At 52.9% G+C, this 11,351-nt stretch overlaps 1 protein-coding gene across 1 annotated transcript in view; it reads left to right on the top strand.

Annotated features, from left to right (window-relative positions):
• The first annotated feature begins 384 nt into the window (after window positions 1–384).
• Window positions 385–11,351, top strand: part of STUM (stum, mechanosensory transduction mediator homolog) — a 396,348-nt gene continuing 385,381 nt past the window's right edge. Inside the window, exon 1 of the mRNA XM_069608682.1 lies at window positions 385–755. Within this exon, the coding sequence (XP_069464783.1) occupies window positions 560–755 (196 nt within the window). The 5' untranslated portion in view covers window positions 385–559. The remainder of the gene's footprint in view (window positions 756–11,351) is intronic.

Raw genomic sequence — 11,351 nt, 5'->3', positions numbered from 1 at the left:
CGGGCTAGCAAAACGAGAAGGCGCAACTTTGGTTCGATCCCCGAATCCGCGCGTAGAAACCTCTGGGTATTGAGCGTGTTATAAATAACCTATCATATCACGGGCGCAGTGTAAGCGAAGACCCGCTCCGTGTTCAGTATGCAGGCACTCTGCGTTCAGTTGGGCGCAAAATAAGCGCAAAGCATGTCTTATTCGTGAGAGCCTTGAGTAAATACATGTTGCCGTCAGTTTCCCAGAAATACTTCAAGAAAAGAGAAAACCATAATGAATACTGGCGCCTGGGTGTCACTGGATTCGGGACCTGTGTCAGTGACAGAGAAATGTGTGTGTTACAGGTCCTTCGCCTGACATCATCAGCCGCCTTCATTATTCGGGCCGGCAGGTGGCGCCGCAGAGCCGGAGCCTTGTTCGCGGACCTGAGCATCGCTCGCCTGCCGCAGACCCCACTGGCCGCCTCTGAGGAGTGAGTCCGGCAGCAGCGCTCTCCCTCTCCTCAGCCCCTCTCCTCAGCCCTGACGCGACACCTGTGGCCCACCCGAGCAGAGCCCGGCGCCGCCCCATGTCAGCCGTGAAGCAGCCCAGCAGAGCCATGGACCACCTGAAGGAGGGCGACATGGTGGAGCGGGGCAACTCTGCCAGCGGGGTGGTGGTGCAGGTGCGCGAGAAGAAAGGCCCCCTGCGGGCTGCCATCCCCTACATGCCCTTCCCCGTGGCCGTCATCTGCCTCTTCCTCAACACTTTCGTGCCGGGACTGGGTAAGGACCTGCCCCCCTGGGGGGAGGGGAGGGGTTGTGTGTAGCCGTTATTGCGGAGGGTGCAGCAGGTGTGACCAGCCAGGAGTCAGGAGATGCCTCGCTCACGCTGCTCCTCGAGCAGATGCTGTGCTCTGCCCTTTCCCGTGCCAGCTGTGTATGGCAGTGTACAACCCACCTGCGGCGTGTCCAGGTGTGCTCCCCCTCCCCCTCCAGAGAAGTGGCTGTGGCTTTCGTGCGTTAACTCTTGCCAGCTGTTCTCTGCTCCTCGCACCAGGGGCCTCGCCCTACCTGAGGCTCTCGCTGCGCTTAGGGTTCTGGTTGTGGTGCCTCCTCATTGGAGGCACGTTTCTTTGCTCATTTAGTGGAGCAGGTGCGCTTTTCCGTGCTCCTCTGCTCTCTGCACGGCGCTTCCCTGTACCCTGCTCCTCGAGCCCCTGTTCTCTGCTCCTGGAGCCCCTGTACCCTGCCCCTCGAGCCCCTGTACCCTGCTGCTCGAGCCCTTGTACTCTGCTCCTGGAGCCCCTGTACCCTGCTCCTCGAGCCCCTGTACTCTGCTCCTGGAGCACGATTGGCGTGCTGTGCTCCGCGCCCCCCATCCCGCGAGTTTTCTGTTCGCGGACCCGGACACTGCCTGGCTGCCTGCTCTCTCTGCGTCCTAGCGGACCGTCGCTGTGTTGCTGTCCCCTTCTCCCTTGACCTGCTCTGGCCTCTCTGCTGAGGTCTCGTGCCAGGCTCCGCACCGCAAGCCGGTGTTTCTTGCTGTTCTCTCGTCCGTTCTCGCAGCTATGGGGCCACGCTCTTCTCACCTCACAGTACCGCGCTCTTCTCACCTCTCCTTACCGCGCTCTTCTCCCCTTCCGTGGCGGCCTTCTGTGCTCTGGTCCGCTGGCACATTTTCCTTTACTATGCGCTGCCCCCTGGCAGAGTTCCCTTTGCTGTGCCCTTGTACCCAGGCATAATTGCCCTTGCTGTGCCCTGGTCGACTGGCAGAGTTTCCTTTGCTGTGCCCTTGCCCCCTGGCAGATTTCCCTTTGCTGTGCCCTGGTCCCTTGTCAGAGGTCCTTTTGCTGTGCCTTGGTCCCCTGGCAGAGTTCCCTTTGCTGCACCCTGGTCCCCTGGCAGAGTTCCCTTTGCTGCGCCCTGGTCCCCTGGCAGAGTTTCCTTTGCTGTGCCCTTGCCAGATTTCCCTTTGCTGTGCCCTGGTCCCTTGTCAACATTCCCTTTGCTGTGCCCTGGTCCCCTGGCAGAGTTCCCTTTGCAGCGCTGTGTCTGGTCCCCTGGCAGAGACGCCTTTGCTGTGCCCTGGTCCCCTGGCAGAGTTGCCTTTGATGTGCTCTTTGCTGTGCCATGGTCCCCTGGCAGAGTTCTCTTTGCTGTGCCCTGGTCCCTTGCCAGATTTCCCTTTGCTGTGCCCAGGTCCCTTGTCCGCATTCGCTTTGCTGTGCCCTGGTCCCCTGGCAGAGTTGCCTTTGCTGTGTTCTAGTCCCCTGGCAGAGTTCCCTTTGCTTTGACCTGGTCCCCTGGCAGAGTTGCCTTTGCTGTGTCCTGGTCCCCTGGCAGAATTCCCTTTGCTTTGCCCTGGTCCACTGGCAGATGTTCCTTTGTTGTGCCCTTGCCAGAGTTCCATTTGCTGTGCCTGGGTCCGCTGGCAAAGTCGCCTTTGCTGTGCCCTGGTCCCCTGGCAGAGTTGCCTTTGCTGTGCCCTGGCCCCCTGGCAGAGTTTTCTTTGCAGCGCTGTGTCTGGTCCCCTGGCAGATTTGCCTTTGCTGTGCCCTGGTTCCCTGGCAGATTTCCCTTTGCTGTGCCCTGGTCCTCTGGTAGAGTTCCCTTTGTAGCGCTGTGTCTGGTCCCCTGGCAGAGTCGCCTTTGCTGTGCCCTGGTCCCCTGGCAGAGTTGCCTTTGCTGTGATCTTTGCTGTGCCCTGGTCCCCTGGCAGAGTTCTCTTTGCTGTGCCCTGGTCCCTTGCCAGATTTCCCTTTACTGTGCCCATGTCCCTTGTCCACGTTCCCTTTGCTGTGCCCTGGTCCCCTGGCAGAGTTTCCTTTGCTGTGTTCTGGTCCCCTGGCAGAGTTCCCTTTGCTTTGCCCTGGTCCCCTGGCAGAGTTGCCTTTGCTGTGTCCTGGTCCCCTGGCAGAATTCCCTTTCCTTTGCCCTGGTCCCCTGGCAGAGGTTCCTTTGCTGTGCCCTTGCTAGAGTTCCCTCTGCTGTGCCCGGGTCGCCTGGCAGAGTCGCCTTTGCTGTGCCCTGGTACCCTGGCAGAGTTTTGTTTGCTGTGCCCTGGTCCCTTGCCAGATTTCCCTTTGTTGTGCCCTGATCCCTTGTCAGCGTTCCTTTTGCTGTGCCCTGGTCCCCTGGCAGAGTTCCCTTTGCAGCGCTGTGTCTGGTCCCCTGGCAGAGTCGCCTTTGCTGTGCCCTGGTCCCCTGGCAGAGTTGCCTTTGCTGTGATCTTTGCTGTGCCCTGGTCCCCTGGCAGAGTTCTCTTTGCTGTGCCCTGGTCCCTTGCCAGATTTCCCTTTACTGTGCCCATGTCCCTTGTCCACGTTCCCTTTGCTGTGCCCTGGTCCCCTGGCAGAGTTTCCTTTGCTGTGTTCTGGTCCCCTGGCAGAGTTCCCTTTGCTTTGCCCTGGTCCCCTGGCAGAGTTGCCTTTGCTGTGTCCTGGTCCCCTGGCAGAATTCCCTTTGCTTTGCCCTGGTCCCCTGGCAGAGGTTCCTTTGCTGTGCCCTTGCTAGAGTTCCCTCTGCTGTGCCTGGGTCGCCGGGCAGAGTCGCCTTTGCTGTGCCCTGGTACCCTGGCAGAGTTCTGTTTGCTGTGCCCTGGTCCCTTGCCAGATTTCCCTTTGCTGTGCCCTGGTCCCCTGGCAGAGTTGCCTTTGCTGTGTCCTGGTCCCCTGGCAGAATTCCCTTTGCTTTGCCCTGCTCCCCTGGCAGAGGTTCCTTTGCTGTGCCCTTGCTAGAGTTCCCTCTGCTGTGCCTGGGTCGCCGGGCAGAGTCACCTTTGCTGTGCCCTGGTACCCTGGCAGAGTTCTGTTTGCTGTGCCCTGGTCCCTTGCCAGATTTCCCTTTGCTGTGCCCTGGTCCCCTGGCAGAGTTGCCTTTGCTGTGTCCTGGTCCCCTGGCAGAATTCCCTTTGCTTTGCCCTGGTCCCCTGGCAGAGGTTCCTTTGCTGTGCCCTTGCTAGAGTTCCCTCTGCTGTGCCTGGGTCGCCGGGCAGAGTCGCCTTTGCTGTGCCCTGGTACCCTGGCAGAGTTCTGTTTGCTGTGCCCTGGTCCCTTGCCAGATTTCCCTTTGCTGTGATCTTTGCTGTGTCCTGGTCCCCTGGCAGAATTCCCTTTGCTTTGCCCTGGTCCCCTGGCAGAGGTTCCTTTGCTGTGCCCTTGCTAGAGTTCCCTCTGCTGTGCCTGGGTCGCCGGGCAGAGTCGCCTTTGCTGTGCCCTGGTACCCTGGCAGAGTTCTGTTTGCTGTGCCCTGGTCCCTTGCCAGATTTCCCTTTGTTGTGCCCTGGTCCCTTGTCAGCGTTCCCTTTGCTGTGCCCTGGTCCCCTGGCAGAGTTCCCCTTGCTGCGCTGTGCCACCGTGCTTTGCTCTGACCGTCTCTCTTCCACTTTACGAGCGGGACTGCCTTGTGCGCTCTGGACTGAGGGGCGTGGGGGGGGAGGGGGGGTGGGATGGGTTTGTCGACTTATTTGGAAGTTGTAATAAGAACTGGTGCTGCCCGGGTCACCACCAAGTCTCCTTCTGGCCGAGGGAATGGAAATATCTGCTGGGAGGGGGCTGTGGGAGACGGAGTGAGTGTGTGTGTGTGTGTGTGGGGGCGGGGGGGAGAGTCGCAATAGTCTGCTGCCAGGGAGTGACACTCAAGCCGAGCATCACTGGCGACCGTTAGTTTTGCTCCCGCAGTCGCTAATTGACAGGTGCCACCCACGCCTCACCCCTTGCGGCAGCGAGACTTTTCAGCGCCGCTGATGGGCGAGTTTGTTTTTAACAGCACCCGAACTTTGCCGAGCGAACATCGGGGTACAGGCCAGCCAGCTTGGGTGAGCCGATGGTAGCCAGCACGCTTTCTTCGCATGCAGGGCTGGACTGGGAACTAAAAGAGGCCCTGGAAATAATAACTGGGGACCAAAAGAGGCCCTGGAAATAAAGTTCAAAGCGGCCCTATATGTCACTTTTTCAGCAAGCCCAATGTTTTTCCTATGAGAAAATTTGGAAATATCACAGAAAAGAGGCCCAGGGTGCAGAGGCCCACCTGGAAATCTCCAGAGTTCCCTAAAGGCCAGTCCACCCCTGTTCGCATGGCACAGTGCACGGACATTTCATTTCCAGTTCGGCTCCGTTGATTTCAGATCTCACACTCCACTGTTGCGCGATAGTGTACTGACGGCATTTGCTCCTCCATGGCTCTCTTGTTGAACATTACCAGGGTGCATTGTGCCCTGATTTGACAGAATTTACTGAGGAACTCCCTCGCGCAGCGTGGGGAGGCGGATTGTCAGTGGTGCGGTCGGGAATGGGGCAGGATTATCAGTGGTGTGGGTGGGACTGGGGCACGAAGTTAAGTGTCGAGTGATGGGTGTGGCCTGAATATAGGATGCTGGCTGCTTTGCATAAAAACAAGGTGCTTGCTGGGAACATCAGAATGACCACCAATCTATCAAACATGTCTGTGCTAGCAATTCAAACGTTCGTTCCTTCTGAGCGTGCAATGCACACTTGGTATGGTGCTCATTTCCTCTGTCAGCATGGTCACCCTGACAGAAAAATGTGTGCCAAGCAGGAGACATATAGCTTTGGAAGTTTCACTGTTTGAATTGGGGCTGCTGAGTAAAGAAAGACTTTCGGATGCAGTCTGTGAAGTCATTGCATATCACTGCTCAGCTGCAAGCCTAGAAACGTGCAGCTGTGTGACAATATGCAATGAGCACCATACCCTCTCCCACACCCCCACCAAGGAAGCTCTCTCCCCCTGACTGGCGCTCTCGAGCTCTTTGCTCATCCGCCTCCAACTACCTCAGGGTCAGTCGAGTTGGTGGTAGATCTCTGTCTTCGGCCAGGCCTCCCTCTGGAACAGCCTCCCTGCCCCCCTGAAACTTGAGGAGAACCATCCTCAAAACCTTCCTCTTCTGCTTTCTCTCCTCCTCTCCCCTGCTGAACTCCTGGCTGAAACTGAAACTGCACTGGTCGCCTGTCAACCCTCTGATCTCGAGCCCAGGTCCCCTCCCCCGCCAGTTGCACACTGGCACTGCCTCCCTGGCAACCCCCACACTTGTGGACTGTTTCTGTATCCCTACAGCCCACTACCTGCACTTGACACCTGTTGTCTGTACTCACCCTTGCACTTGCCACCAGCTGGCCGCATCTTTTACTTATGGCTTTCCATTTATTCTATATATATATATTTTTTCTACTGTTGATCCTTTGTACTGCACTGACCCCTCCCCCCTACCCCAGCAGTTTTCCCTTTCCTCTGCACTTGCGCAATCTCAATGTCACCTGGCCTAGTCAGATCGTTGTCTCTGTCTTATGTATAGGCGCGTTATAAATGCCATATCATATCATATCATAACCCTTTGATAGTTTTGCTAAATGAGTCGCAAGAACCTACAGAGGTGTGGAGTTTAGCCAGCAAGTGTGTTGGTGTTCGGATTTGTAGGTGATACATACATCCTTCAATATGATCCTGGTGGGTAGAGGTGCTGGTGAATTTTTTGGAGTATATGAGGGATATGGTCGAATTTACAGGCTCCTTTTAATGAGGTGGGTTGCTTGAGGCATACAATTAGCTTTGGTACGCACTTTGGATTGACGTAGGTTGTTTGAGGCACAAATATGGGCTTGAGGTACCAGACTTGATGCACGCAACACATACGGAGCCCCGCCTTTCCATTATTTGGTGGCCATCTTTGAACAGTCTTTTCATTCTGTGAACTTTAAATCAGCCCTGTCCCAGCCCATGTGACAGTGCTAATAATGTTAAGCACCCGTTCCAAGGGCCGGAACGGGTGGTAACGGCCCCGTGGCCCGAGTTAAAGGCCAGAGCAAAGCCCTTAGAACGGATGCTAAACGCCATAACATGGATCTTTCTTTCTTTGTATCATGTTCAGAGTGAACATGATACAAGAAATGATACATGGAAAGTTTCTACCAAAAGCACCTAAAACCCCACTGTTGTAAATTGTATAGTATATGTGGCTGGTAGCTTGTAGCAAACCTCCTTCTGGGTTTCAGGTTGACTGGCGCTGGGGGATTCTAGAATCCAGCCTGCACCAGTACTGTCGGTGGATAAAGGTAATACCGGCATAGAGAGGGGCGGTGGACTCAACAGTGATATCGGCTGTGGGCAGGCACATTACATGTGCCGGGAGTATAGCAAGTGTAAGGATTGCCAGGGCAACCACAACACTGTGTGCAGAGGCACTCGTGAACAGCATAAGCAGAGAGAGCTGCAATCACATCTCCGCAATCCTCCAAAGGGAGACCGAGCGATGCAGCAAGTCAACCCTAAGCAGAAGAAGAACCGAAACCACACATGGGTGTTACCTTCAAAGAGGAACCCATATTGCACTAATATAGGCTAACCATTCCCTGTCACCTCCAAATGCCACCAGAGGGAGCTAGTAAAGAGACAGGGACACCTTGTAAAAGACATTTAACTATGGGCAAGGACGGCTGCACTCAACAATAGAGAGGCAAAAGTGAGAGGGATGTGACAACAACCACTTGGAACATAACTGAGCCACGGCGAGTTCAGGAACGACCGCACCAGCAAAGTTGGTGGAGAATCCTTTGCTAAGCAACTACACAGTGGGAGGAGTGGAAGGACCTGTTCAAGTTCTATTGACTATCTATTGGTGGAGACAGCTTGCCGGAGGAAAGGAAGCATGCCACCCTGACAAACTGTATAGGGAAGGAAGAAGTGCGGATACTAAAGCATCTGCCTAACCCAGGAACAGAAGATGGAGGGGGCGGGGATGGTGCGCCCCGAGCAACCTTGTATGGACCAACGATTAGGAAGCTGGAAGAGCAATATGGCCGCCGGACTAACTTAGTTCTAGAATCATAAAAACCGTTCTCCCGTAAGAAAAGCCCACCAAAAATTGCATATAGATATGTGTTGGATTTGAGGACCCTATTAGCTACTTGACACTTTATGGGGTGTAGAACACAAGTACATCAGAGACCAGCTGATGCTTTGTATGTCTTAGCACAAAATCCACGAGAGATTCTGGCAATCCAGGAAAACAAAAGAGGCGATGGCTGGAAGGTTTAGAATGAATCTTATCAGACTGTCGTTCTTCGCCTGCCAAGCCATTACAAAAGGGGTTAAGGCCATATGCAAATCAGGCTTGGTCCCACCCCAAAATGGGCAGTCCAGCCCGAAGTGCTAGGTCACATCCCTTCTGCACGAGCATCCCCCAAACATGTTTCGGTGTCATTGAGCCTCATCAGTGAGAGTAGCTTGGGTCTATAGGCCCAGCAGACTCGAGACCCAAGCCTGGGCATACCCGTTCAAAACAGAAAGGAGATGGCTGGAAGGATTAGAGTTAATATTAACCTCTGGCATTGCTCCTGGCTTCCAATCCCACACTGCGGGAGGCAATAGCTGCCTCCAGCGGCATAGAGATAAGCAACGAATGCACCAAGTATGTAAAATCTGGCAAATTGGGATTACCTCAATGGTAACAAGGAAGCAAAGTCAGTGGTTGGTGGGAAAAGCTGCAACGAGTTTCGACAAGAATATCAAGATACTTTGGAAGCACCAACGCAAGAGGAGCGTGATTCCAATGTGGCATGGCACAACGCTTTGCAATGGACTGGGAATGTCTTGCCGCTAAAGCACAGTGCCACAAGAGCAACCGAAAAGGGTACTTTTCCAGAGTATGTAAAGAGAACACTAACTGCTCTGAGCCGGTAAACTCAAAGGTGAACGCTGTTATTGAGGAAGAGGAGAGTGACTTTTTCAGGATTCTAGTAGATGGCTGTTCCTTCAAAGGAAACGAAGAAGATGAAGATGGACCTTAAAGAGTTCTGGCCATGTTGGTGTCAGTAGAAGACAAACAGTTGCAGATGCTAGTGGACTCCCGGTCCCCGTACACCATTGTATCGGAAGCAGTATATGAATTACTCAAAAGACACACACAAAGGGATATGCCGAACTCCGACATTAATCCCCCGGCGTATGGGGGAGCAATTATTAGCATTGCGGGATACACATGGTGCACGATCAGCTTAGGGGGCCGTATCATCACGGAAAACGTGTATGTGTCTGATGAAGGTAATAGTTTACTGGGGTGACCCCACCATGCATGGCTGCAGATGCCACGACAGAGGTTCAGGGACAAGTCTTTGGTCAGCTGAACTCTTTTGTGCAGAGTAGTTGAGCATGTTTCCTGACGTTTTAAGCATAAAAGTAGAAAAGCTAATGAGTTTCACACGTCTGATCAAGTTTGAGGTATGGTGCCAAACTGGTGAGACAGGTGCCAATGAGTGCCAGAGACAAGACAGAGCAGAAATGTTGGGCGCACAAGATAGCATAGAGCCAATACAATCTAGTCAGTGGTTATCTCTAATTTCAGTTACTCAAAAACCTTGTGGCAAGTTTAAGGTGTGCATTGGCCTCCATAATGTTAAAGCTATATGGGTGCATAGATACCCCCTGAGCAATATGTTATGTCATCCACAATGGGTAGAGTTAGGAGGGGTGTTCTCCACTATTGATTTGTCATCTGCTTATAACCAAAGAGATGTGTGCCCCAGTTCATGGCACAGGACATCGTTCATAAAACCACTAGGAGTATACCGATACAAGAGTATACTGATACAAGAGAATGCCGATACAAGAGAATGCCGATACAAGAGAATGCCGATACAAGAGAATGCGATACAAGATCATGCCGATACAAGAGAATGCTGATCCAACAGAATACCGATACAAGAGAATGTCCATACAAGAGAATGCTGATCCAACAGAATACCGATACAAGAGAATGTCTATACAAGAGAATGTCCATACAAGAGAATACCGATACAAGAGAATGTCCATACAAGAGAATGTCCATACAAGAGAATGCTGATCCAACAGAATACCGATACAAGAGAATGTCCATACAAGAGAATGTCCATACAAGAGAATGCTGATCCAACAGAATACCGATACAAGAGAATGTCTATACAAGAGAATGTCCATACAAGAGAATACCGATACAAGAGAATGTCCATACAAGAGAATGTCCATACAAGAGAATGCTGATCCAACAGAATACCGATACAAGAGAATGTCCATACAAGAGAATGTCCATACAAGAGAATATCGATACAAGAGAATGCCGTTTGCATTGGATTCTGCAGTGTGGTTTTTCCACAGAGTTATGGAGAAGCTCTTACCAAAAAATGGTGGCTTACATTGTTTCCAAGATGATACCTTAGTGCGGGCACTGAAGGAAAGGGGACATGATAGACTGCTGAGACATGTGCGGGAAACATTCAATGCAGGGGGTGGGGGGGGCTAACGGTAAAAAAGGTCAAATGCAAATTCAAGGTCACACAGGTACTTGGATATGTTTCGGCAGGGGAAGGGTTAAACCAAAACCTGAGTTGGTAGCCGCATTTAAGATGTGCAATGGCACGGAGCCAAAGATCATCTAAGGCCAATCCTTGGCATGGCAGATGTCTGTGCATCATTTGTGCCAGGAGTTTCCGACAAGGCAACTCTGTTGAAGAAGGGCTTGCGTTTTGAGTGGACGGACAGAATGCAGGATGCATTTGCATGCCTCAAACAAGTATTAGCAAATGGCCTCACCCTATATAGGTTTGCCATGGCAGGCAAGACACATGTGACACTGGATGCCAGTGAGCAGGAACACAGGCAGGGCTAAGTCAAATTCAGGAGGAGAAGGGGGTGCCCATAGTTTTCACATCCGTGGCACTCAGCGAGAATTAAACACAATTTTCTCTAATTGAGAGGGAAGCTTGTCCTGTCTGTCAGGCTGCCTGTTATCTTACAACATACTTGTGGGGAATTCTGTTTACATGTGCAGTGACCATAAACCACTAGCTATCCCTCCACAGATCCCTCCCCTCTCGAGCTCTTCGCTCCTCTACCTCTAACTCCCTCCGGGTCAGTCGTTTTTCAAAGAAACTAGCTGGGAGTAGATCTCTAGCTTCGGCTGGGGCCTCCCTCTGGAACAGCCTCCCTGCCACTCTAAAACTTGAGGAAAACCATCTCCGGTTCTGGAAGCACCTCAAGACCTTCCTCTTTGATTCTGTCTTCGCTCCCCCTCTCCCCTGTTGATCTGCTCTCTCTTGGCAGTGTGCACCTGGCCACCCTCTGTCCCTGGGCCTGGGTACCTGCTCACCCTGCCACCCTCCTGCACTGCCTCCTGGCTACCCCTTGCACTGGGGACTATATCTGTACCCATACAGCCCCTCTTCTTCTTTTTCTGCACTTATCAGACTTACCCAGTCTTCTGCCATAATCACAGCACTTGCCACTTGCTGGCTGCACTACCACTGTTTATTGCCTCAATTTTCTATTTATTTGTATTTATTATTATTTATCTGCACTCCGGTGCTCCACACTTTCTACTCTTCCCCCTTCCAT

This window comes from Ambystoma mexicanum, chromosome 4q, assembly GCF_040938575.1.
Source record: "Ambystoma mexicanum isolate Mex_15411 chromosome 4q, UKY_AmexF1_1, whole genome shotgun sequence".
Lineage (NCBI taxonomy): Eukaryota > Metazoa > Chordata > Amphibia > Caudata > Ambystomatidae > Ambystoma > Ambystoma mexicanum.
The sequence above is the reverse complement of the archived record's forward strand: the minus strand, read 5'-3'. Positions and strand labels throughout refer to the sequence as shown.